Below are 24,751 nucleotides of genomic sequence, written 5' to 3'. Positions count from 1 at the left end.
ATAAAGTAAAAGTAATGATTTTGGGCCTAAAGCAACGTCCAAGAGATTCTGGGCCTTCATTAATAGCCCAATAGAGGAGAGATCAAATTAATAACTGATCAAAGGTTTTTCTGCTCTTAAAAGTCAAATTAGTCTCTCTATTTTAAATAAAAAAATAAATTGATTTCACTATTAAAAACTAACGCGACTAACAAATAACTAGACAATTATACATGGTTATATGTACCTTATGCTAATGCATAGAGATTACTTTTTAATATTAAAATAGATAAATTTTTAACGAGAATGGTCGATTTACTTTTTGATCTAACATATGAGGACTAATTTGTTTTTTTAGTTAAAGAAGGCAAAATGTAATCTAACTCTTATTACAAGGACCTCAATTATACTTTTATACTCATTGAACATATAATTAATTATTACAAGTATTGAACCGAATAATTAACTTAACAACTAACTTAACTCAAAATAATTAACTAATTAATCATAATAAATTTTAGAAAAACTTACACATAAATGTGTAAGTATTAAATCGAATAATTACCTCAATAACTAACTTAACTCTAACCAACAAACTAATAAATTAGTTAACTAACTTGAATAAATTTAAAAGAATTTAAAGGAAAACTCACATTAATATAGAAGTGCTGAAACCAAATAATTAACTCAACAACTAATTTAACTCTAACTCGTAAACTAACTTATTAATCAGAATAAACATGAAAGAGAGCTCATACTTTTATTTAGAAGTACTAAATCTAATAATTAACTTTATAATTAACTAGAACAATTCCCACACTTATATATAGTAAGATTCGAACATGGGAGATTAAAGTTTCAAGGTCTCAATATTGTCATTTAGCCAAGGAATATAATAACGGAAATCAAGTCATTTTATGCCGAGTCATGCATAAAATTTCAAGTTTTAAATTTTGTGGATAAAAATTTTTTGAAAGAACTTTATCCTTTTAAGAGTTCAATCAAATTCAACCTCAAATATAATTAAGATCTAAAGTGATTATAATAAAATGGTGAAGAGTCTAAAATTTTAAATTTATACATAAATAAAATAAAATAGGTATATATGTACAACTCATAAAAATATAATTTTAGGTTAAAATATGTCATTAATCTTCAAAATTTTGGAATTTAACCATTGCACTTTCATTTTTAAAAATTTAATCTCTTTATTTTTGAATTTCAAAATTTATTTTTGACCGCTAAAACTTTTTTTTTGTTTAATTCAAGTTCATTAAAATGTCAATTTTAATTACATGGTTACCAAGTGATTATTATTTTTATTTCAAAATATCACACTAATAAATTTAATAGTGTTAACATTTAGACCTAAATTTTAAAATCATGAAATAAAGAGATTAAATTCTAAAATTTTAAAAAATATATGGATTTATCTCATATTCATAATTTTACGAACGAGTATTTGGTACACTGTATACTTTTTATTTCATAAATAATATTAAAAATTTATATATGTTTTTATTTAAATATTTAAATATTTATTTATTTATAATATTTTACTATTTTATATTATATAGTACATTTGTCACCTTTCTTGCAGTCTAACAAAATAAATTCTCTAATAAAAAACTCGCAAGCACCCACTTTTATATACTGAAAGAGAAACTTGTGAATAGATGTTTTGCCATTGCCAAAACCAAAACGAATGTCCTTCCTTCTGCCGCTCAAAGCGAAGCTTAGGGCATTTAATCTTTAAATTAAAAATAAAAAAGCCCCTTCAATACACATTTCATTAAATTCTTGAATTGATTAATAAAAATTTGATTTTTTTTTACAGACCCTATCTATTCCCTTCCATACCCTGCATTATTCCTTTCCTAATAATTCCCGGGTAAAGTTCAATCTTTTGGTTTTGTGTTCTTTTTTTTTTAGTGGAATAATCTTTAGTGGGTATTGGCCAAATTCGGGCTTTTTGACTATGTCTTTGTTCTTTCGGGTATTGTAGGAGCTGCTCGTTGATGGGTTGGAGGTAAATTTCGAGAACTTTTTGTAATTTACTGTAGAAAATGAATAGTCTTGGCTTATTATTTATTTATTTTTGTTATCTTTTATATGGATAAATTTTGGGTTTATTTTAGTTTATATTGGAATATTTGGTTGACTTAAATGGCCAATTTTAGCATGTTTTTGCTGCTAAGCTTTTGATAGATATATGGAGTGAAGTTTTGTTTTTTGTGATATTTAGGATGTTATAGAGTTGAGTTTGGGAACTTTTAGATCTTAAAATAATGGACTTGGATTTTGAGAATAGTGTAATTGTGTAATAAAGCACCTGTAAATGTAATATTTATGATTATTTTCTTGAATTCGTGGATTTGTTGGATGCTTATTTAGTGGTAAAGTTGAACTACTAGTAGATATCTGTAAATTTAAAGTTCATGTTGTCTTATATGCATTCCAAATTCATGTTACCACATAGCATATAACTGCTGAAATTTTTATCCCGGCTTAATTCTTTTTCCTATTTGCTCTTATGGTTTTGCAGACAGTTCTTGCTGTCGGTGTTCAAAATCGGCAATTTAAGTTTCTAGATTCAAAGTGTTGCATCTAGTAACTTGTTACTAGCTGGTTGATCGAGGAAACGGTCATGCTTCTGTTCCAACCCATGATTTGCAGGTATTTGAACTTAATTAATTAGTGCAAGGATTTAACATCTTGCTTTATTGGTTTTTACTTGTTCCAGTAATTGCTTTATCGGTTTTTCACTGTCCATAATTTTGCTTAATCTGTTTCTTGTCCTATCCTCCATTATGATCGATTGGTTTTCACTTTTGCTTCTATTTCCACATACTGATGAATGTCAGCATGTGCATATGTACATCATAAAAAGGTAAATTCTTTGATTTTCTTCTTATTGGCAGAATCTTTTCATAAAACATTTGCGTATTTTGGGAATGGACTGGTTGTTTTTATCTGCCATCAAGATTTATAAATGATGTTCTGGGGGCAAAGGGCTGCAAATGCTCTTGGCATGTTTAGGTTGAGATGGGGTGGTGAATCCTCTTTGACAACAGGCTTACTAGGTGATGTGCCTCATGAGATTGAGGTGTCTGACTATGGAAGATTACCAGCTAGTCCTCGTAGCGAATGCCCTTCAGGGCTTCTCAATGGTGAGAGTCTAAATGTGGAACCGATTGCTGACTTGGACTTGTTTTTCGAGCGGCTCTATATCTACTATTGTGAAAAGGGGCTTTGGTGCATAATTATAAAATGGATAGTTGAACTTCTGAGTGTGGGCTTTACCATATGTTTCTCAGGGTTTTTCTTATTGTTTGTTGATTGGAATGGTCTCCACAATGCAAAATGTGGGATGGATGCGGTTGAGTCTGGAACTAAACCGTGTGATCTTGCTAAGGAAGCACTTCAAGAGCACCCATTAACTCCCTTAACACTTTCAAAAGCTATTGTTGTTGGATATTTGGTGCTTTTTTCCGTCTATTGGGTATTCTGTTTTTTGAGGTTTTTTGCACAATTAAAGGATACCCTCGGTATGCAACATTTCTTTTATAACAGGTAAGTTACAAGATTTGCATTTGGTAGAGCATTTACGGCAATAGTGCCTTATAATTGTTTAATGATTTTATAATTATTTTAATTTTATTTTGCAGTCTCCATATTACCGACAGTGAGATTCAGACCATGCCTTGGGCAACGATACTTGAAAGGGTTGTCCGATTACAAAGTTCTTCACAACTCTGTGTGGTCAAGGATCTTTCTACTCATGATGTGGTTATGCGATTGATGCGGAAGGAGAACTACTTGATTGGAATGCTTAATAAAGGAGTGCTTGCTTTTCCTATTTCACCTTGGGTTCCAGGTGCTGGTCCAACTGTCAAATTTGGCTCTGGTGGAACGCGACATCGTCTGATCCTGACAAAGTCACTTGAATGGACCTTAAATTGGTGTATATTGCAAAGCATGTTTGACCGGTATGTTTAGCTTTACATGAACATTTGGCTCTCTACTTTCTGACTAAAGATAAAATTGCTTATTTCTTCATTTTTCTAATGTATTATACTTACATTTCAAGATTATTATACAATCCTTATCATGTGAGGAAGTATAAGAAGATACATTTTTGGTGTTGAAATATGAACAAAAGTGATGCCATTGAATTGTTTTTGCTTTTCTCTAGATAAGTTTTGCGGGGCTTTTGTAGACAAGTTATCAAGATATGCAGTTTTTTCATATATATGCGTGTGCGTGTGCGTGTGCGTGTGCATGTACGCGTGCGCGTATATATATATATATATATCAAAATTCTGAAAGGTTTTACTGATCCATTGTCTTTCTATGTTTAGGAAGGAAATATTTTATGAAGTACTGCAAGTTTCAAATGTAACCCTGAAATTAACCTTGACATATTTATGAGGTGTTGCTGATATTAGTAGCTAAAAGCACTTGTGATTGGTTTTTCTTTTCTCTTCTTTTTTACTTTTAAGAAACAAAATACACCTCAATTCTGGGGTTTATAACCAACTTCCTTTTGGAATGCCTTTTTGTTTTTTTGGCAGAAACTTTTGTGTTAGAAGGGACTTCATTACTAATCCTAGAACATTGAAGAAGAGGCTTATAATTGTTGGGCTTACTATGCTTCTACTCTCTCCATTTCTCGTCATATTCATGCTGGTTTATCTCTTCTTAAGGCATGCTGAGCAATTCTATAATCATCCAAGTACAGCTTCTTCTCGAAGATGGTCTAATTTGTCAAAATGGATGTTTAGGGAATTCAATGAGGTATTATCATCTCCCCTTCCTCTTTGCCTATTTTCACAAGCTCGTGTTATTACTTTTTATCCAGTAATCTTAAGTGTTAGTCCATTGTTCAAGTTTATTCATACAGAAGAAAAGTTGTTTAGAATCTACCGTGAGAATAAGATGATAACAATTTGTTTCTTGCAATGGATATTTTACACTTATAGATTCTCTTGTTTCACATGCCGTCATGCTGTGTTTTTATTTATACTGTTTATCTTTTTTTTTTACAGGTTGAACATTTATTTAGGCATCGGATTAATAGCAGTGTAATGCATGCTTCCGAGTACCTAAAGCAATTTCCCTCACCGGTTATTTCCATTATCGCAAAATTTATCTCATTTGTATCTGGCGGCTTTGCTGCTGTCTTGATCATCATTGCCTTTGTGGAAGAATCTTTGCTAGAGGGCCATGTAATATTCTCAAGCTTTCACCCTTTCGAATTCTTTTATTTTCTTTTCCGTTCAACTGTTCTATATTTTTGCTTTTTAGTTATTTACATGTTTATTTGAAATTTGTAGATATTTGGTCGGAACTTGTTTTGGTATGCAGCTATTTTTGGAACCATAACAGCAATTAGCCGGGCTGCTGTTGCAGATGAACTTCTGGTCCTTGATCCAGGAGGAGCAATGTCTATGGTGGTACAGCATACACATTATATGCCGAAGAGATGGCGTGGTAAAGAAAACATCAAAACAGTCCGTATAGAGTTTGAAACTCTATATCAGGTAAACCCCACTTAATCCCTATTTTTGTTATACTCGTAATCTCGGAGTTGCATGCTTGTTTGATTATAAAAGTCCGGGAAATATTGTTTCATTCGAGTATTTTGCTACATCAAGTGCTTGTTTGAATCAATGTTGTGTCGTTGTGTTGCAGTACACTGGAATGATATTGCTAGAGGAGATGGCCTCGATTTTCCTCACTCCATTGTTGCTTCTATTTGTTGTCCCAAAGGTTTTATTTCTGTCTCTTTTCTTCTATTGTTGATTCTCACACCCTACATCTTGCTTTTCAAGTTAAAATGTTGACTGTTAGAATGTTCATTTTGCAGCAGGTGGATGACATTTTACAGTTCATTGCCGATTTTACCATAGATGTTGAAGGTGTCGGTCATGTTTGCAGGTAGACTGCTCTTTTTCTTCTAACTTCTTTTGGACCCCTTTATTACTAGTTATATCACATGCCTATTAAATGATATGACGTGCACGATTGTTCCCTTTGTTTTGCAGTTTTAGTGCCTTTGATTTCCAAAACCACGGAAATAGCAAATATGGGTCTCCACACAATGTGCCTCGTGCACAAAGGAGTTCCCAAGGGAAAATGGAGAAGTCATTCTTGAGGTATGATTTTGCTCTGTCCTACAGCTGCACTTAGAGCTATTTATGAGGTGAATGTAAATCGGAAAACCCAATATCAGCTCAAAATGTTATACTACTTATTACATTTGCCATGATAGAAGTTGACGGTTAGTCTCGGCTTTAACCTTAAACTGCTATCTGATGAGACATTATATGCTATTGGTTTGTACGAAATACTGTTTTTCTGCTACTTGCGATTTATTTATTGGTTGAGTGCTTCGAATGCATTCCTCTCCTTCTAGAGCCATGATTTCCCTTTTTCATGGTATTCTTTAATTATGGTGTTTTCCCTCTCTTTTCTTCTTTTTCCTCGTGTATAATTTCTTTGTTTTTGCGTGTGCAGTTTCCAGAGTAGCTATCCTTTGTGGGAACCGGATGCTCAGGGTAAGCAGTTCCTGTCAAATATTAGAATTTTCAGGGAGCAAAAGTTGCAAGGGCAAGGAACTGGACACACATATTCTGTGGATAGATTGTGGCGTGGTAGCCCACAGAGAGCTTACAGAGATAGAAACGGCCTTTCATCAAGAGAAATGCAACACAATATTCCGGGCTCCGGCAATGATTCGAGGTCTTCATGGATAATTGATGCTGTTCAAAAGAATCACCCGTGTCTTCTCGATTGGTATTATACCTCTCGACCTCACCATGTGAGAAGTCATAGGAGAGACACCACAACAAGGCAATTTGAACTGGCCGAGCAACAGCATGGGGACTATTGGGGGCCAACTAGCCTAGCACATAATGAAGGAATAGATGAAGATCACTGGCTACACCACTATGACAATTGGCCGCAGTCGCAACTTGAAGCTTCGACATCAGCTCCTTTCTTCCATGACAGTGTACTTCAGCATCATGATGCAAATGACTTGGCACACCATACATGGAGCCATTGGTGGGACCGAAGTGGCTTGCACGGTTCACAGCCCCAAGCAAGTTTTCTTGAGCCTCCCGATTTCAACCGCTATCCTGCAGACTGTCAGTACAATAACTTATCCGAGAGAAGCATACAAGGGCAAGATCAATACCTTGATTGGCGGGATTCTCGGAGGTTATCCCATATGTCTTACATGGACGATCTTGAAGCTGGAGGGGACATAAATCTTCATTTTGACGGTATCTATACCACATCTCCCGAATCTCCCACCGTAAATTTAAGGCCCCCGGGCTTCCATTAATCAAAGAAGCTTTAGTTTCTGGATTGGTACTTACCTTCAGATGAATGGAATGGAAATCAAATTCCAACTTTCCATATTCATTGTTGTATATATATATATATATTCATTAAGAGGTTCATTTCTTTAAGGCCTAAACTCCATTTTAGGGTAACATATTGCACACCAATTCAGTGTTAGCCTTTTGATATGTATAAACGAACAATTGTAAGCCATTGATCGATTCAAATGATTCATTCAAATCCATGTGTTTTTTTGTTTATGTTTACGTATTTGCCATGATTAAGCTTTTTTTTTTTTCTGGGGTTAATATCACTAAACATCCTCAAATTATTTCAAAATGATCAAATTGAATCATCAATATATTGGTATAGTATTAATTAGGAACATGTACGTATTGATAATTTGATTCATGTGTACTAAATATGTTGCATGTTATGTCTGAAGGACTGTTTAACGCCCAAACTAATTGTTAGAGGTGAAAAAAAGGTCTTAATTGATACAATAATGACACTTCCAAGGCTCAATTAAAATATTTTGAAATTTAAAGAACAATAAAAATCTGATTATAGTTTAAGGACGCATAGCACAATTAATCCTTTTCTTTGTTTGTCTTTTTGGTACTAAAGCATTGGGTCAAAGACAATTCTAATAAACAAAGGTAGGATTAGAAACGAAACGACAACGTTTCAGTGCTGTTTCCCTTGCGAAACCTTGAGATAAAAACAACGGGTTTTACAAGGGCTTTACAAAAAAAAAAAAAAAACCGTGCTCCAAAGCTTGTCAAAATCCCCAGAGAATTTCTCAAATTCAGGATGAAGAAGGCTTCAAAGCTTCAAATTTACTTTTATCAAAATTCAATCGTCAAAGATCCATAAAGGCCGCTCCTTTACTCTCGAGAGCTTACATTTCTGATAATTCTCCATCATCATCATCATCTTCTTCTTCACAGTTTCACTCAACCGGCCGTCACCTTCAATGCTGTGCAAAAACCCGAGGTTTAATTTTCAAGCTACACCAATTCAAAACAAACCCGTCTCGTAATCTCGACACACTTGTGGAAAAACCAACCCAATTTCCTTCTAGCCAGAGAAAACTCAGAGAAAAATTCGATCTTGAGGAAGCTTTTGAGTCTGCTAAAACCTCTGGGGAAATGTTCAGAGTGTTTAAAGATATGGAAGCTTGTTTTGACGAGAGAGAGCTGGGAATAGCTTTATTAAAAATTGGACTCAAACTTGACCGAGAAGGTGAAGACCCTGAAAAGGCTCTATCTTTTGCTGACAGAGCATTGAAAGTATTGGATCAAGATGGTAAACCTTCTTGACTAGTTGCTTTGGCTTTACAATTGATGGGTTCTGTTAGCTATGGTTTAAAAAGGTTTAATGATAGTTTAGGGTATCTTAATAAGGCTAATAGGTTGCTTGGTAGGTTAGAGGAAGAGGGTATTGCCAATGTTGAGAATATAAGGCCAGTGCTACATGCAGTGCAGCTTGAATTGGGGAATGTGAAGACAGAAATGGGGAGGAGAGAGGAGGCTCTTTTAAATTTTAAGAAGGCTTTGGAAATTAAGGAAATGACTCTTGGGAAGGATAGTAAGGAATTAGGGGTGGGATATAGGGATTTGGCTGAAGCTTACGTTTCGGTTCTAAATTTTAAGGGGGCCTTACCTTTTGGTTTGAAGGCATTGGAGGTTCATAGGAAGGGGCTAGGGCATAATTCAGTGGAGGTTGCACATGATAGGAGGATTCTTGGGGTTATTTATACAGGTGTGGAGGAGCATGAGAAGGCATTGGAACAGAATCAGTTGTCACAGAGGGTTTTGAAGAATTGGGGTCTTAGTTCTGAGTTGCTTCGTGCGGAAATTGATGCTGCTAATACGCAGATTGCATTGGGAAAGTATGATGAGGCTATTAATACTTTGAAAGGTATAGTTCAGCAGACAGAGAAAGACAGTGAGAATCGAGCTCTGGTGTTTATTTCAATGGGGAAAGCTCTTTGTCATCTGGAAAAATTTGCAGACTCGAAGAGGTGTTTGGAGATTGCTTGTGGAATTCTTGACAAGAAAGAGACTGTTTCTCCGATTGAAGTTGCTGAGGCATACTGTGAGATATCAATGCTATATGAGAATATGAATGAGTTCGAGACTGCAATTTCATTGTTGAAGAGAACATTGGCTATACTTGAGAAACAACCTCAAGAACAGCAATCCGAGGGAGGTGTTTCCACTAGAATAGGGTGGTTACTCTTGTTAAAAGGTGAGGTGCCACAGGCAATTCCTTACTTGGAGGATGCAGTAGAGAAATTGAAATACAGCTTTGGCTCCAGGCATTTTGGGGTCGGGTATATTTACAACAATTTAGGGGCAGCATATTTGGAATTAGATAGGCCTCAGTCAGCAGCACAAATCTTTGCAGTTGCAAAGGACATCTTGGATGTCTCTCTTGGTCCTCATCATGCAGATTCAATCGAAACTTGCCAGAATCTTTCTAAAGCTTATAGTGCAATGGGAAGGTAAAATGTTCTTTTAGTCTCTATGCATCTTGCCTTTACTAGTCCAATATCTTGCTTTTAATGGGGCCCGGTCATGAGAGATAGCCTGGTGCCATGCTGAAGTGAAACCTGTTCATGGCTGAGAGAAAATTGCATTTCAAAGTGGTATAGGTGATAGTCCAAGGGTCAATAACGGAAGTACCACTTTGAAGAATCTAAAATTTGATGTTTCAATAGAAAACTTTCATGCATGTTACACTGATTCATCTAGATGGACAAACATATGCGTTGCCTGCAACTATACATTCTCATGGTAACGTCAACTGAAATGAAAATCAGTTAGTAAATGTGTATTAAGCCTTTAGGGTTAAATTCAGATTGGAAGAATTCATTTTCTCCGATGTTGCAGTTACACCCTTGCAATTGAATTCCAGCAGCGAGTAATTGATGCCTGGGAAGGCCATGGACCAAGTGCAGAAGAAGAACCCCGAGAAGCTCGGCATGCTCTCGAAGAGTTAAAGACAAAAGCCCGTGGTACATCCACTAACCGAGTTCCTACAAAGGCCTTGCCTTTGCCACAACATAGTCTTGCTTCAAGAAATTTGCAACCCAGTATTCCTCTTACCCAAATTCAGCCAGCTCTATCCGGTAGACTTGGAGAATCGATAGCTTTTGCTCTGCTATCACATTTCACAGTCTGAGACATTTGTTTTTATCTTTAATTCTTGTAAATTTCGATATTAGTTTGATATGTCATTTATATATGTGCTATTTGCCTCAAGTATATACTTGCTTATACCAGTTCTTTTCCTTTTTGTCTTACCATAAAGTTCAAGTGTCAGTCATTATCAATGATTCAACTAATGACTATATTATGATTATTTTCGAATAATTGCGGAGTCAGACACCCATCTTTTTGGATAATCTATATGAATATGCAATGATTTGAAAATAATTAATTGGTTTCTGAAAAGGACTATGCAACTTGTTTTTGTCCCTGATATGTATATATTGGATTTTTTCAATCGGCTGAGCATCCTATACGAACCCTTTATATTGTTACAAATATTTGCATCATAATTATCAAAAACAGATCAAAGGTCTCAAGAGCTTGAACATTCAAGAGATGGAGAAGCTTGTTTCAAGCTGGTTCAGTAATAAAACCTTGCCCCAGTCTTACATATTCCCCCCTGAAGCAAGGCCTGGGAACCATGTCATTCCTAGATGCAATACCATTCCGGTAGTTGACCTCAGCAAGGCGTTGGCTCATGACCGAATTGCCATAGCTCAACAGATTCTGAAAGCTAGCCAAGAGTTCGGATTTTTCCAGGTCAGTGCCTTTTTGCTTTACTAAATTACAATTTATTGCAGAAAATATTTTGTCAATGATAAAAAGATGTTCAATCAGTCATCATATTGTTCTTCTTAAAACAGGTTGTTAACCATGGAGTTCCAGAAAACCTGGTAACTGACACCATGAATGTCTTCAAGGAGTTCTTCGAGTTGCCTGCAGAAGACAAGGTCAGCGTCTACTCCAACAATCTAAAAAGGCCTTGCAGGCTTTACACAAGCAGTTCAAACTATGATCACGAAAATGTTCACCTTTGGCGTGACAATCTGAGACACCCTTGTCATCCTTTAGAAGATTGTATCAAAATTTGGCCTCAAAAGCCTACTAGATATAGGTACTAAAACCCTGCACATACATACATGGTTTTTATTCCCCATTTCTCTTACCTTCATTCCATTTCTTATAACCTTTGCAGGGAAATTGTGGCTACATACTCGATTGAGGCAAAGAAACTAGGTCTAAGGATCCTGGAGTTGCTTTCTGAAGGCTTGGGGCTTGGTTCAGGGTTCTTTGGGGATAAACTAAGTGAATCGTCGTTACTATCAGTGAACCATTACCCGCCATGCCCAGATCCAAGCTTGACCCTTGGAGTATCTAGACATTGTGACCCTAACCTTTTAACTATTCTACATCAGGGAGATGAATATGGACTTCAAGTCTTCAAGGATGGGGAATGGATTGGTGTGGAGCCTTTGCATAACGCATTTGTGGTTAATATAGGTCATCAGTTGCAGGTATATCTTAATTAAGTCTAAATAGACCTCTCTCGGCTCGGCCTATAGACATTTTCATGTTGGATGCTGTTAATTTGGTGCCCCATAGCTTGACCTGATTTGAACTAACTATATGTTGGGTTTGTTTGCACTTTGAATAGATTATCAGTAACAACAAGCTGAAGAGTGCTGAACATCGGACGGTGACAAACTCGAGAGTTGCTCGAACGACGGCGGCCTTTTTTATTAACCCATCTGATGATTGCGTTATAGAGCCTGATAAATCTCTTATTGACACCAACGAGTCTCCGGCTTACAGGCCTTTCCAGTTCAAAGAGTTTCTGCTTAACTACTCATCCTTGATGGGGAACCCTGAAAAATGCCTGGAACCCTTTGAACTACATGCTTGATTAATGGCTCTGGACCACCTCCACAGCTTCCATAGCTTACCTCTTCTAAACGCAAAACTGTTATTTAATGATTATTGCAAAGACATCTTGCTATGTACTTTGATTGTTTTGGGGAATGTATTGGGTCAAAACCCCCCAAATATTTTAGGATCAAACATAAATCCCACTCGTTAATCTGTAGAATCATAGTACAGGTACATATACGCACATGTATGTATATATTTCTGGGTTATTTGCAGTGCCATGAATGACTCATTTTCCTTCATAGATTAACATATAGGTAAATCAGTAACACCGTGTTGAAGGGTGCAGAACATTGGGCCGTGATGAACTCAATGCTCAGATATCGGTCCCCTCCCGGTGACAGCATTATAGATCCTGCAAAATCTCTGGTTTTTGTGTTTCATCACAGCTTGTTATTATACATATGCTATTTGAATCAAGTGTATACTTTGCTTATGTGACAATAATTAATTGATCTAATTCTAACACTTTAGGATCAATATGTCAATACCTAGAATATTTCTTTTCCTTTCAGTTTTGTCTTATTAATTTGTCTTACCATCAAGGTCAAGTGCCAGTCATGATCAATGATTTAATTAATAAAACATAAGACTATATTAGGATTACTTCATAAAAAAAAAGGAATTTATACATATTATTATAATACTATGCAACTTGTTTTCGTTCCGGATATGCATGTATTGGATTTTTTCAATTGGCTGAGCATCCTAGATGAACCCTTTATATTGTTACAAAAGTTTGCATCATAATTATCAAAAACAGATCAAAGATCTCAAGAACTTGAACATTCAGGAGATGGAGAAGCTTGTTTCAAGCTGGTTCAATAATAAAACCTTGCCCCAGTCTTACATATTTCCCCCTGAAACAAGGCCCGGGAACCATGTCATTCCTAGATGCAATACCATTCCAGTAGTTTACCTCAGCAAGGCGTTGGCTCATGACCGAACCGCTGCAGTTCAACAGATTTTGAAAGCTAGCCAAGATTTTGGATTTTTCCATGTCAATGGCCTTTTTTGCTTTAGAAAATTACAATTTTTTTGCAGTCAAATCATCATATTGTTCTTCTTGAAACAGGTAATTAACCATGGAGTTTCAGAAAACCTGGTAAATGACACCATGAATGTCTTCAAGGAGTTCTTCGAGTTGCCTGCTGAGGACAAGGCCGGCATCTACTCTGAGGATCTGAAAAGGCCTTGCAGGCTTTACACAAGCAGTCCAAACTTTAATAGCGAAAAAGTTCACCTATGGCGTGACAATCTGAGACACCCTTGTCATCCTTTAGAAGATTGTGTCAAAATTTGGCCTCAAAAGCCAACTGGATATAGGTACTAAAACCCTGAACTTACATACATAGTTTTTATTCCTCATTTCTGTTGGGTTTTTCACACATTTTTATTCCTCATTTTTGTTGGATTTTTCACACAGGAAGAAAAACAGAATCAAGTTATCTGGATGAAATATGAAGCTCTTTTTGAAGCTAAAGCAACAAAACAATAATTCCGGATAAAGTATGAAGTAAGTTTGAGATTCAAGGACTTAGAGTTGCAACCAAACGAACAGAAGCAAAAGGGATGAGAAATTGAGAGAACAAAATTGGCTATATTCATTACATTGATCATTAATATATGATGTACATAAAAAGAACTATTACATTAGAAGAGCTGTAACACCCCAAACCCGGCCCAGACGTTATGGCCGAATCTGACGTGCCACATTGGAGTTTAAAACCCACGTTCCGTTTTAGTGTTTTAAAAACCATATTTTTTTGTTGAGTTAACAAAGTGTATGGAAGCTGAGCACCAGGTAGGTATCCGAGACAGAGGAGGTGAGCTATGAACGCCGCTTAAGTACCAAACTCTTTGATTGGATCCAATCCTAGACATGCCCACAACCATAGCCACACTTTGTTATATCGTGTTTAAATTCGTTTAAGTGGACGTCTTTGATAAATCGATTAATCGTGGCGTTGAGATATTTTGAAAACAAGTATCGTTTTGAAAACACGTCCTAAGTCTAGCCCATTTGAATAATTATCAACCAGGTTTAAAGTTATTAAAAATAAAATAATCCGAAAAGAAATAAAAGGAAAGTTAAAATGGCCTTATTACAACCCAAAATAAATAATAATTAAAGGAAATTTAATGAAAACCAATGCTTATTTAAAAGCCCAAAGACGATCACCGTGGCTACTCTGAATCCTCCGCCCAAGTCCCCACATCAAGGCTCACTGCGAGGTTAAGGAAAGGGGTGAGTTTGGAAACTCGATGTGCAACAAGCCCTTTCGAGCAGAAACAATAATAACTGTTGGGCTAAGCCCAAATCAATCTCAACATGTCTTTGGTCAGTAGCCCTTTTCATATTTCATATTTCATAACATTGGGCGAAGCCTTTTCATATTTCATATTACTGGGCCGAAACCTTTACTGTAACCGGTATGGCCCATAGGTCCATTTCAATATCACATGTAATGTCAATGAGAGAATGCAAGCCCATTTGGGGAGACTACTCAACCCACCATCTGCTACTCTCCACCTGTACCAACGAACACACCATGTGGGGATTAACTCGACCCACCCCGCCATAACTCTCCACTGGCAGCATAGCTGCTTTATCATATAACTGGAGGCCTAGCCTCTTTTAATAACTGGGGCAAAAGCCCTTTTAATAACTGAGGCATAAGCCCTTTAATAACTGGGGCATAAGCCCTTTTGCACTTCCTCCATCCATATAAAAGCCCAACCCAATGCATTTATGAATACATCATGTGCATATCATACATATCATGTGCATAGCATACATGTCATATGCATATCATACATACCATGTTTACTAAAGTCCCATGTATCAAAATTCACATTTAAACCCTAGGGGTATAATGGTCATTTTTACTTAGGGGCAAAAACGGTCATTTTCATATTATAAGGGTAATATCGTAATTTTACAAAAATTTAGGGATTTTTCCATGTTCATCATCAATTACTAACTATTCATTTGTTTAAGCAGTAACTTCGGCCCACTTTTAATAAACCAGAGTTATTGGGCCTAAAACCCCTAATGGGCCCTACTTAGCCGATTTTGTCATCTAGGCCCATTTAGCCCATATCTATAACAGTATTAACAGTCTTAACATGCAATTTAACAGATTTCCGTTTTCTACCAATTTTTCCCAAATGGGCCTGAAAGCCTATTGGGCCCTATTACAGCCCCTCGAGGCCCAACTTACCGTGAATGCCAAAAATCACGATCTTACCGTTTCCAATGTTCCTGATCATCATCACAATGAATCTAACTAACTAATGAGCGTTTGCTTGCTCACAAGTCCTCGAAATGCCAGAATTTCGGCATTTCGGCTTTTCGGTATTTATCGCTTTAAGCTATGAAAAAGGGTTTGTTACACACCTGTTTGGCGATATTCCTCGACGAGATCTCCTACACGATTTCTCCTATATCCATCGTTAATAATCAGCTTCCCATAATTGAACCAAACCAAAAATCATCTAATATTAATACTTACACATTCGGCCACCATCCATAATGGCCTTAGGAATCTTACCTTGCCGCGATTGATGACTAGGTCTAGTCACTCCGGTGATCCAAGCTACTCCAAGTCGAAACTACACCTTGCTGCTCCTCCACTAAATAAACAACAAAAATATTAAAAGAAGACCCCATAAAGCCTATACCCATATTCGGCCACCTCCCTAAACTAGAGGGGTTTCGGCTTTTGGCCAAAAGTTACTCTAGGAATCGTTTAGAGTTCGAGCACTTACCACAGTCTTTCTTCTCTTGAATCTATACGCCTAAAAGGTAAAGGAATTGAATGCCAACAATTGAAAAGGAAAGAAAAGGTTACTGGTCACAAAGAATCGGCACCCCCCTATCTTCACTGATTTCGGCTTTTTGCGGTATCTCGGTAGAAGTAGAGATAAAAGAAAAAAACAATGGGTGAATGGAGGGAATAGTGGGCTGGTTTGAAAGAAGGAGAAGGAAGAAAAGATAGAAAAAGAGATGGTAGATTCGGCTGCAAAAGAAAAAGAGAGAAAGAGACTAATCCTCCAGGGAGAAAATGGCACACAAATACCTAAGTGCCGAAAATCCCTAACTAAACCCTCTCTGAAAATCCCCCTCCAATCTCCTTATTCGGCCAACTCTATCTTCATATCAAATCCCTAAAATCTCTCCCCTTATCCCTCCTTAATCCATGCATTTGACTTGATCCAAACTCTCCTCTTACAGAATCCACTTGGATTCCAACACTTACACTTCCTGCACATAAAAATAAATACTCTTACTTGCCAACACAGGGAATCGATCCCCTGTCTTCCCTTATGCTTCACACGCCACCTTTTTAGGAGCTTAGTGGCGTCACCCTTGCCACTTTACTAAAGCTCTTTTTGTGATACATTTTACCCACAACTTTATATAAGGGCACCTAGCCAGAACCCCTAACTCCTAAGTCCAAAATTTAAAAATTCTACCAGATTTTGGCCAACTCATGGGCCTTCCATAAGCCCATTTACATACCCAAATTATGAATTCCATAATCACATACCAAATTTTAGAAACTTACTTAAAATATCAAGAATCGCGAAAAACCCAAAAATTAGGATGTTACAAGAACAATATTTTTGACTTGAATAAGTGAACAAACATTAAATGCATCCTAATGATATCCTAGGACCTGTTTAAAACTGAAAAGTACTTGACCAACTTTATCCAGTCAAAAAGTTTTCTGTCAAATCATAAACAGGTCGCTTGTTACAAAAAGGTACTTCATCCAGACAACATATGTACATTTGTAGCTGTTGTATTTCATCCGGGTAACATATATACTGCTGTTTGTTGCCACCTTTAATACTCCTCCTTGGCTACAAGACAATAGACTCCAATTTGCTTCTTCAAATACTCGAACCTGGTGGCAGCTAACGGCTTGGTCAAAATGTCTGCCAATTGAACTTCTGAGCAGCAATGGACCAAGCTAATCTCATTTGACAATTCTGCCTCCCTCACAAAATGGTATTTGATCTTGAAATGCTTAGTTTTGCCACGAAACACAGGGTTCTTGGTAATTGCAACAGCTGACTGATTGTCAACTTTGATCTTTGTTGCTGCTTGACCAACATTCAAGTCATCCAACAACTTTTTAAGCCAAATTGCTTGATTAACAACAGTAGTAGTTTCAATATACTCATCCTCTGCAGTGGATTGAGCTACTATCTGTTGTTTCTTTAAACTCCAGCTAAAAACTCCTGATCCTAGAGTGAAGAAATATCCTGATGTACTCTTCATGTCATCAACTGAGCCAGCCCAATCACTATCTAAATAACCAACTAGCTTTAGTTTTTCAGCTGTCGCAAACTTCACACCATAACCTAAGGTTCCTTTGACATACCTTAAGACTCTTTTTGTAGCTTTAAAATGAGCTACATTGCAACAATACATGAATCTTGATAGAAGACTAACAGCATACAAGATGTCTGGCATTGTTGCTATCAAATAGAGTAGATAGACAATCAAGCTCCTATACCTCTTTTCATCCACTCGATCATACTCACTGGTGCTTGAGAGTTTGGCTTGCACTTTGACATGCTAAATTTGCTTAGAACTTTCTATACAAATGCTTGTTGGCTTATGAAAATGCCATGCTCATTCTGATTCACTTCCATACCAAAGAAGTAGGTCATCAAACCTAAATCAGTCATCTCAAAAACATCTTGCATCTGCCTTTTGAATTCTTCAATCAGCTCATTTCTGCAACCAGTAACCAATAAGTCATCCACATAAAGTGAGACTATCAGTAAGGTTTCTTTTTCAGCCTTCTTCACATAGAGTGTGGGCTCACTAATGCTTTTCTCGAATCCCAACCTTGACAGGTATGCATCAATCCTATCATACTAGGCCATTGGAGCCTGTTTTAGGCCATACAAAGCCTTCTCGAGCTTGTAGACTTTGTGTTCTTCATCAGCAACCTTAAATCCATCAGGCTGCTCTATGAAGATTTCTTCATTGAGAACTCCATTCAGAAATGCTAATTTGTCATCCAATTGATGGACTTTCCACTGCTTCTGAGCAGCTAAGGCAAATAACAGCCTTATGGTGTCTAACCTTGCAACAGGTGCAAAGTTTTCAAAGAAATCAACTCCTTACTGCTGACTATACCCCTTCACAACCAGCCTAGCCTTATGCTTGTTCATAGACCCATCAGCATTGTTCTTGGTTCTGAACACCCATTTTACACCTATAATCTTCCTACTTACTGGCCTATCAACCAGCTTCCATGTGTCATTCTTATGGATCATTTCCATTTTAGCTTCCATGGCCCTTTTCCAACATTCTTCTTTAGCAGCCTCTTCAAAATTTGAAGGTTCAACAATTGCAACATTACATCTTTGGTATATGTCTGTAATGGTTCTGGTGCCTCTCACAGGAGCATCATCAAAGTCTTCATTACTAGGCTCGTTTTCAACTAGTTCCAAGCTGTTGTCAACATGATCTTCTTCAGTCAACTTTGCATCAGCATTGTTCCAGCTCCAAAACTTCTCTTCATCAAATATAACATCCCTACTCACCAATATTTTCTTTGTCGAAGGATCATACACTCTATAGCCCTTCTTAGCGCTGCTGTAGCCAACAAATATTCCTAGAACAGCCCTTCTCTCGAGCTTGGTTCTCCTTTCAGCTGGAATAAGAACATAGCAAACACAGCCAAACACCTTTAGGTGTGAAACAGAAGGCTTGATTTCATACCAGGCTTCAAAAGGAGTCTTTTCTTTCACAGCATGAATTGACAGCTTGTTGAGCAAGTAGACTGAGGTATTGATAGCCTCAGCCCAAATTTTACTTGGCAGCTTGCTCTCAAATAGCAAACATCTAGCCATATCAAGTACAGTTCTATTCTTCCTCTCACATACTTTATTTTGCTAAGGAGTATAGACTATTGTTAGCTGATGGTGAATCCCAGCTTGCTCACACAGTTTCTGAAACCTTTTAGACAGGTACTCAGTGCCATTGTCAGTTCTTAAAGCCTTAATCTTGCAGCCAGGCTGATTCTCAGCCAATGCCTTGAATTTGTTGAAGGCTTCAAACATTTCAGACTTATGCTTCAAGAAATAAACCCAGTAAAACCTGGTCAGATCATCAATAAACAGCACAAAATACTTACTATCATTTAAGAAAGTGGTCTTCATTGGTCCACAGACATCAGAATGGACTAAATTAAGCCTTTCTCGAGCCCTCCATGCCACATTAACAGGAAAAGGTAACCTGGTTTGCTTACCAAGCTGGAAAACCTTACAAACAGTGTCTTTGGCTTCAACTTTTGACATGTTTTCAACCAAGTTCAACTTGTGCAACTGATCAAGTGACTTGTAATTAACATGGCCTAATCTCCTGTGCCATAGACCATCATTATCAACAAGGCTGGTGTAAGCCTTCTTCTCAAGTTGATTGATATCAAGCATAAAACACCTATCAGTCATTGCTACTATGACCAACTCCTGACCATAAGAGTCTTCAACAATGCATGAGTCATTCTTAAAAGCAAGTGAGTAACCTTTTTCTACAAGTTGACCAATACTAAGTAGATTTTGATCTATGTTGGGCACAAAAAGTATATCAGAAATCACTTTGTTACCTGACTTTGTGTTGATCACTACATTTCCCTTGCCTTTAGCTTCAATCAGGTTCCTATTACCAATCCTGATTTTTGAGGGAAAGCTTCTATCGAGCTCCTTAAACAGTCTTTCATCAGCTGTCATATGGTATGTACATCCACTATCTACTAGCCAGTCACATCTGACCTTGCTTGAGGTTGCAAAGCAGGAGGCTGTAAAAACATGATTCTCTTGAGCTTGAAGATCCTCAACAGCCTGAGCTTGCATTTGCTGCTGAGCTTGTGCCTTCCCTTTGTTTTTGCACACCCTCTCAACATGTCCTAAGCATTTGCGGCTCCACTGACTGAACATCCGTCTGTGCTGCAGTTCTTCTCCAAATGTGAAGTCTTCTTGCAGTGAATGCATGGTGGAAACCTCTTTTTCCTGCATCTCTCCTTGATTTCTCCCTTCTATCGACCTAAGGTTTCTTCCCCTTTTGACTAGAACCTGAGCCTTTCTTGGCCTTTTTTTGGAAAGCTCTTTCAGAATGCTCTTCCTGCCTGTTGGCCCTCCTTTGCTCAAGTGCATATAGGGAATTTACCAACTCAGACAATGAGATGGCTGATAAATCTCTCGAGTTCTCCAATGAAGAAATCTTTGACTCAAATTTCTCAAGGAGAGTTGTAATGACCTTTTCAACAACTCTGCTCTCACTGAAATTATCACCAAGGAGCCTAATGTTTTTGACTATGGCCATTATCCTATCAGAGTACTGCTTGATGGTCTCTGACTCCCTCATCTTCAGGTTCTTAAAATCTCTTCTAAGGTTGATCAGTTGCAGCTACCTTGTCTTGCTTGACCCCATAAACTCCTTCTTTAGCTTCTGCCATGCTTGCTTTGGCGAGTCACAAGCTATTATCCGAGTGAAGATCACATCAGATACTCCATTTTGCAAGTAAGCCATTGCTTTATTCTTCTTGACACACTCTTCACTTTGTTGCCTCATTTGAGCAATGGTTGGATTGGCCATCAATAGAGGTGGTTTAGCATTATTCTCGATCACACTCCACAAATCATGTGCTTGAAGGTATGTCTTTATCTTAACTACGCAAATGTGGTAGATTTCACCAGCAAACACAGGTGGTGGTGATGGTGGTGGTGGTGTAAAACTCATCCTTGCAGCAAACAAACAGACCAACAAAAAACAACTTCTGCTTCTTTTTTCTCAAACATAACTCACCAACAAAACACAACCAAAGTCCTCAAAGACTTAGGCTCTTGATACCATTTGTTGGGTTTTTCACACAGGAAGAAAAACAGAACCAAGTTATCCGGATGAAATATGAAGCTCTTGTTGAAGCTAGAGCAACAAAGCAATAATTCCGAATAAAGTATAAAGTAAGTTTGAGATTCAAGGACTTGAGAGTTGCAACCAAACAAACTGAAGCAAAAGGGATGAGAAATTAAGAGAACAAAATTGGCTACATTCATTACATTGATCATCAATATATGATGTACATAAAAAGAACTATTACATTAGAAAAATAATATTTTTGACTTGAAGAAGTGAACAAACATTAAACGCATCCTAATGATATCCTAGGACCTGTCTAAAACTGAAAAGTACTTGACCAACTTTATCAAGTCAGAAAGTTTTCTGTCAAATCATATACAGGTCACTTGTTACAAAAACGTACTTCATCTGGACAACATATGTACATTTGTAGCTGCTGTATTTCATCCAGGTAACATACATACTACTTTTTGTTGCCACCTTTAACAATTTCTCTTACCTTCATTCCATTTCTTATAACCTTTACAGGGACATTGTGGCTACATACTCGATTGAGGCAAAGAAACTAGGTTTAAGGATCCTGGAGTTGCTTTCTGAAGGCTTGGGGCTTGGTTCAGGGTTCTTTGGGGATAAACTAAGGGAATCGTCGTTACTATCAGTGAACCATTACCCGCCATGCCTGGATCCAAGCTTGACCCTTGGAGTATCTAGACATTGTGACCCTAACCCTTTAACTATTCTACATCAGTGAGATGTATATGGACTTCAAGTCTTCAAGGATAGGGAATGGATTGGTGTGGAGCCTTTGCATAACGTATTTGTGGTTAACATAGGTCATCAGTTACATGTATATCTTAATTAAGTCTACATAGACATCTCTCGATTCGGCCTATTGACATTTTCATGTTGGAGGCTGTTAAATTGGTGCCCCATAGCTTGACCTGATTTGAACTAACTATATGTTGGATTTGTTTGTACTTTGAATAGATTATCAGTAACAACAAGTTGAAGAGTACTGAACATCAGGCGGTGACGAACTCGAGAGTTGCTCGAACTACGGCGGCCTTTTTTATTAACCCATTTGATTATTGCGTTAGAGAGCCTGATAAATCTCTAATCGGCACCGATGAGTCTCCAACTTACAAGCCTTTCCAGTTCAAAGAATTTCTGCTTAACTACTTACGCTTGATGGGGAACCCTGAAAAATGCCTGGAACCTTTTGAACTACATGCTTGATTAATGGCTCTGGACCACCTCCACAGCTTCCATAACTTACCTCTTGTAAACTCAAACTGTTATTAAATGATTATGGCAAAGACACCTTGCTATGTACTTTGATTGTTTTGGGGAATGTATTGGGTGAAACCCCCCCCAAATATTTTAGGATCAAACATAAATCCCACTGGTTAAGCTGTACAATCATAGTACAAGTATATAATCGCACATGTACGTATATATTTCTGGGTTATTTGCAGTGCCATGAATGACTCATTTTCCTTCAGAGATTCACATATTTGTAAATCAGTAACACCGTGTTGAAGGGTGCAGAACATTGGGCCGTGATGAACTCAATGCTCAGATATTGGTCCCTTTCCGGTGACAGCATTGTAGATCCTGCAAAATCTCTTGTTTTTGTGTTTCATCACAACTTGTTATTATACATTGCTATTTGCCACAAGTGTATACTTTGCTTATGTGACAATAATTAATTGATCTAATTCTAACATTTTAGGATCAATGTGTCAATACGTAGGATATTCCTTTTTCCTTTAAGTTTTGTCTTATTAATTTGTCTTACCATCAAGGTCAAGTGCCAGTCATAATCAATGATTTAATTAATAAAACATTGACTATATTATGATTACTTCGTAAAAAAAGGAATCTATATAATACTATGCAACTTGTTTTTTTCCCTGATATGCATATATTGGATTTTTTCAATTGGCTGAGCATCGTAGATGAACCCTTTATATTGTTACGAAAGTTTGCATCATAATTATCCAAAACAGATCAAAGATCTCAAGAACTTGAACATTCAAGAGATGGAGAAGCTTGTTTCAAGCTGGTTCAATAATAAAACCTTGCCCCAGTCTTACATATTTCCCCCTGAAACAAGGCCTGGGAACCACGTCATTCCTAGATGCAATACCATTCCGGTAGTTGACCTCAGCAAGGCGTTGGCTTATGAACGAACTGCTGTAGTTCAACAGATTTTAGAAGCTAGCCACGAGTTCGGATTTTTCCAGGTCAATGGCCTTTTTTGCTTTAGAAAATTACAATTTTTTTGCAGTCAAATAATCATATTGTTCTTCTTGAAACAGGTGATTAACCATGGAGTTTCAGAAAACCTGGTTAATGACACCATGAATGTTTTCAAGGAGTTCTTCGAGTTGCCTGCTGAGGACAAGGCCGGAATCTACTCTGAGGATCTGAAAAGGCCTTGCAGGCTTTACACAAGCAGTCCAAACTTTAATAGCGAAAAGGTTCACCTATGGCGTGACAGTTTGAGACACCCTTGTCATCCTTTAAAAGAATGCATCAAAGTTTGGCCTCCAAAGCCAACTAGATATAGGTACTAAAAACCCTGCACTTACATACATGATTGTCATTTCCTCACTTCTCTTGACCTTCATTCCATTGCTTATAACCTTTGCAGGGAAATTGTGGCTGCATATTCAATTGAGGCAAAGAAACTGGGTTTAAGGATCCTGGAGTTGCTTTCTGAAGGCTTGGGGCTTGGTTCAGGGTTCTTTGGGAATAAACTAAGTGAATCAACTGTACTATCATTGAACCATTACCCGCCATGCCCAGATCCAAGCTTGACCCTTGGAGTATCTAAACATTGCGACCCTAACCTGTTAACTATTTTACTTCAGGGAGATGTGTATGGGCTCCAAGTCCTCAAAGATGGGGAATGGATTGGTGTTGAGCCTTTGCATAATGCATTTGTGGTTAACATAGGCCATCAGTTGGAGGTACATATCTTTCCTTCCTTAAATATATCAAACTAGACTTGTCTCGTCTCGTCTTATGTTCATGCTGAAGCCTGAACTTGATCCGAACTAACAATATGTTGGATTGGTTTGCACTTTTGCATAGATTATCAGTAACAACAAGCTGAAGAGTGCTGAACATCGTGCCGTGACAAACTCGAAAGTTGCCCGAACGACAGCCGCCTTCTTTATCAGCCCATCTGATGATTGCATTATAGAGCCTGCTAAATCTCTTATTGGCACCGATGAGTCTCCGGTTTACAGGGCTTTCGAGTTCAAAGAGTTTTTGCTTAACTACATATACATGGAGGGGAACTTTGAAAAAAGTGTGGAGCCTTTTAAATTACATGGTTGATCATTAATTTCCATAACTTTACCTCTTGTTATTGAATCAAACTGTACTTTATAATGATTATGGCAAAAGCACTTTGCTATGTACTTTGAATGTGTTAGGGAATGTATTGGGTAACAAAATCCCAAAATAGTTACTATTTAGGATCAAAACATAAACCCCCACTGTTTAAGTGGTCAATTGATTATGGTGTACAAGAATATAA

General features: G+C 37.3%; 4 protein-coding genes and 1 pseudogene across 6 annotated transcripts; all 5 read left to right on the top strand.

Moving 5' to 3' along the window:
• Nucleotides 1–1,584: 1,584 nt before the first annotated feature.
• On the top strand, nt 1,585–7,571 carry LOC108467738 (autophagy-related protein 9-like). 2 transcript variants are annotated; one of them, XM_017768489.2, is made up of 12 exons: nt 1,585–1,870; nt 1,985–2,008; nt 2,525–2,655; nt 2,901–3,552; nt 3,648–3,968; nt 4,554–4,776; nt 5,028–5,207; nt 5,316–5,522; nt 5,674–5,751; nt 5,849–5,919; nt 6,027–6,137; nt 6,499–7,571. In XM_017768489.2, the coding sequence occupies exons 4-12, from the start codon at nt 2,972–2,974 to the stop codon at nt 7,328–7,330; spliced, it is 2,604 nt and encodes an 867-aa protein (XP_017623978.1). In that variant the 5' UTR covers nt 1,585–1,870; nt 1,985–2,008; nt 2,525–2,655; nt 2,901–2,971; the 3' UTR covers nt 7,331–7,571. The 2 variants fall into 2 exon arrangements, with proteins under 2 accessions (XP_017623978.1, XP_052874405.1); XM_053018445.1 differs by having other exon boundaries at nt 1,585–2,008.
• A 417-nt stretch (nt 7,572–7,988) lies between these two features.
• LOC108467389 (protein KINESIN LIGHT CHAIN-RELATED 2-like) lies at nt 7,989–10,598 on the top strand. 2 transcript variants are annotated; one of them, XM_053018131.1, is made up of 2 exons: nt 7,989–9,838; nt 10,255–10,278. In XM_053018131.1, exons 1-2 carry the CDS (start codon nt 8,676–8,678, stop codon nt 10,259–10,261), a joined length of 1,170 nt encoding a protein of 389 aa, XP_052874091.1. In that variant the 5' UTR covers nt 7,989–8,675; the 3' UTR covers nt 10,262–10,278. The 2 variants fall into 2 exon arrangements, with proteins under 2 accessions (XP_052874091.1, XP_017623478.1); XM_017767989.2 differs by having other exon boundaries at nt 7,995–9,838; nt 10,227–10,598.
• Nucleotides 10,227–12,782, top strand: LOC108467391 (hyoscyamine 6-dioxygenase-like). Its single transcript, XM_017767991.2, has 4 exons — nt 10,227–11,147; nt 11,252–11,502; nt 11,584–11,902; nt 12,043–12,782. Exons 1-4 carry the CDS (start codon nt 10,944–10,946, stop codon nt 12,289–12,291), a joined length of 1,023 nt encoding a protein of 340 aa, XP_017623480.1. The 5' UTR covers nt 10,227–10,943; the 3' UTR covers nt 12,292–12,782.
• A 273-nt stretch (nt 12,783–13,055) lies between these two features.
• On the top strand, nt 13,056–22,437 carry LOC108468229 (hyoscyamine 6-dioxygenase-like; annotated as a pseudogene).
• Nucleotides 22,438–23,122: 685 nt separating this feature from the next.
• Nucleotides 23,123–24,751, top strand: LOC108467392 (hyoscyamine 6-dioxygenase-like). Its single transcript, XM_017767992.2, has 4 exons — nt 23,123–23,447; nt 23,523–23,773; nt 23,858–24,176; nt 24,301–24,751. Exons 1-4 carry the CDS (start codon nt 23,160–23,162, stop codon nt 24,547–24,549), a joined length of 1,107 nt encoding a protein of 368 aa, XP_017623481.2. The 5' UTR covers nt 23,123–23,159; the 3' UTR covers nt 24,550–24,751.

Source organism: Gossypium arboreum, chromosome 8 (assembly GCF_025698485.1).
Source record: "Gossypium arboreum isolate Shixiya-1 chromosome 8, ASM2569848v2, whole genome shotgun sequence".
Lineage (NCBI taxonomy): Eukaryota > Viridiplantae > Streptophyta > Magnoliopsida > Malvales > Malvaceae > Gossypium > Gossypium arboreum.
This window is presented reverse-complemented; position numbering and strand designations above follow the sequence as displayed.

Excerpts from the sequence above, each read along its gene's own strand:
- LOC108467738 (XM_017768489.2), top strand. The coding sequence starts at position 2,972 with ATGATGTTCTGGGGGCAAAGGGCTGCAAATGCTCTTGGCATGTTTAGG. Across the intron at positions 5,920-6,026 it reads GGTGTCGGTCATGTTTGCAG|TTTTAGTGCCTTTGATTTCC; the intron begins GTAGACTGCTCT and ends TTTGTTTTGCAG. Across the intron at positions 6,138-6,498 it reads ATGGAGAAGTCATTCTTGAG|TTTCCAGAGTAGCTATCCTT; the intron begins GTATGATTTTGC and ends TTGCGTGTGCAG.
- LOC108467389 (XM_017767989.2), top strand. The coding sequence starts at position 8,676 with ATGGGTTCTGTTAGCTATGGTTTAAAAAGGTTTAATGATAGTTTAGGG. Across the intron at positions 9,839-10,226 it reads GCTTATAGTGCAATGGGAAG|TTACACCCTTGCAATTGAAT; the intron begins GTAAAATGTTCT and ends CCGATGTTGCAG.
- LOC108467391 (XM_017767991.2), top strand. The coding sequence starts at position 10,944 with ATGGAGAAGCTTGTTTCAAGCTGGTTCAGTAATAAAACCTTGCCCCAG. Across the intron at positions 11,503-11,583 it reads CAAAAGCCTACTAGATATAG|GGAAATTGTGGCTACATACT; the intron begins GTACTAAAACCC and ends TAACCTTTGCAG. Across the intron at positions 11,903-12,042 it reads ATATAGGTCATCAGTTGCAG|ATTATCAGTAACAACAAGCT; the intron begins GTATATCTTAAT and ends CACTTTGAATAG.
- LOC108467392 (XM_017767992.2), top strand. The coding sequence starts at position 23,160 with ATGAACCCTTTATATTGTTACGAAAGTTTGCATCATAATTATCCAAAA. Across the intron at positions 23,448-23,522 it reads ACGAGTTCGGATTTTTCCAG|GTGATTAACCATGGAGTTTC; the intron begins GTCAATGGCCTT and ends TTCTTGAAACAG. Across the intron at positions 23,774-23,857 it reads CCAAAGCCAACTAGATATAG|GGAAATTGTGGCTGCATATT; the intron begins GTACTAAAAACC and ends TAACCTTTGCAG.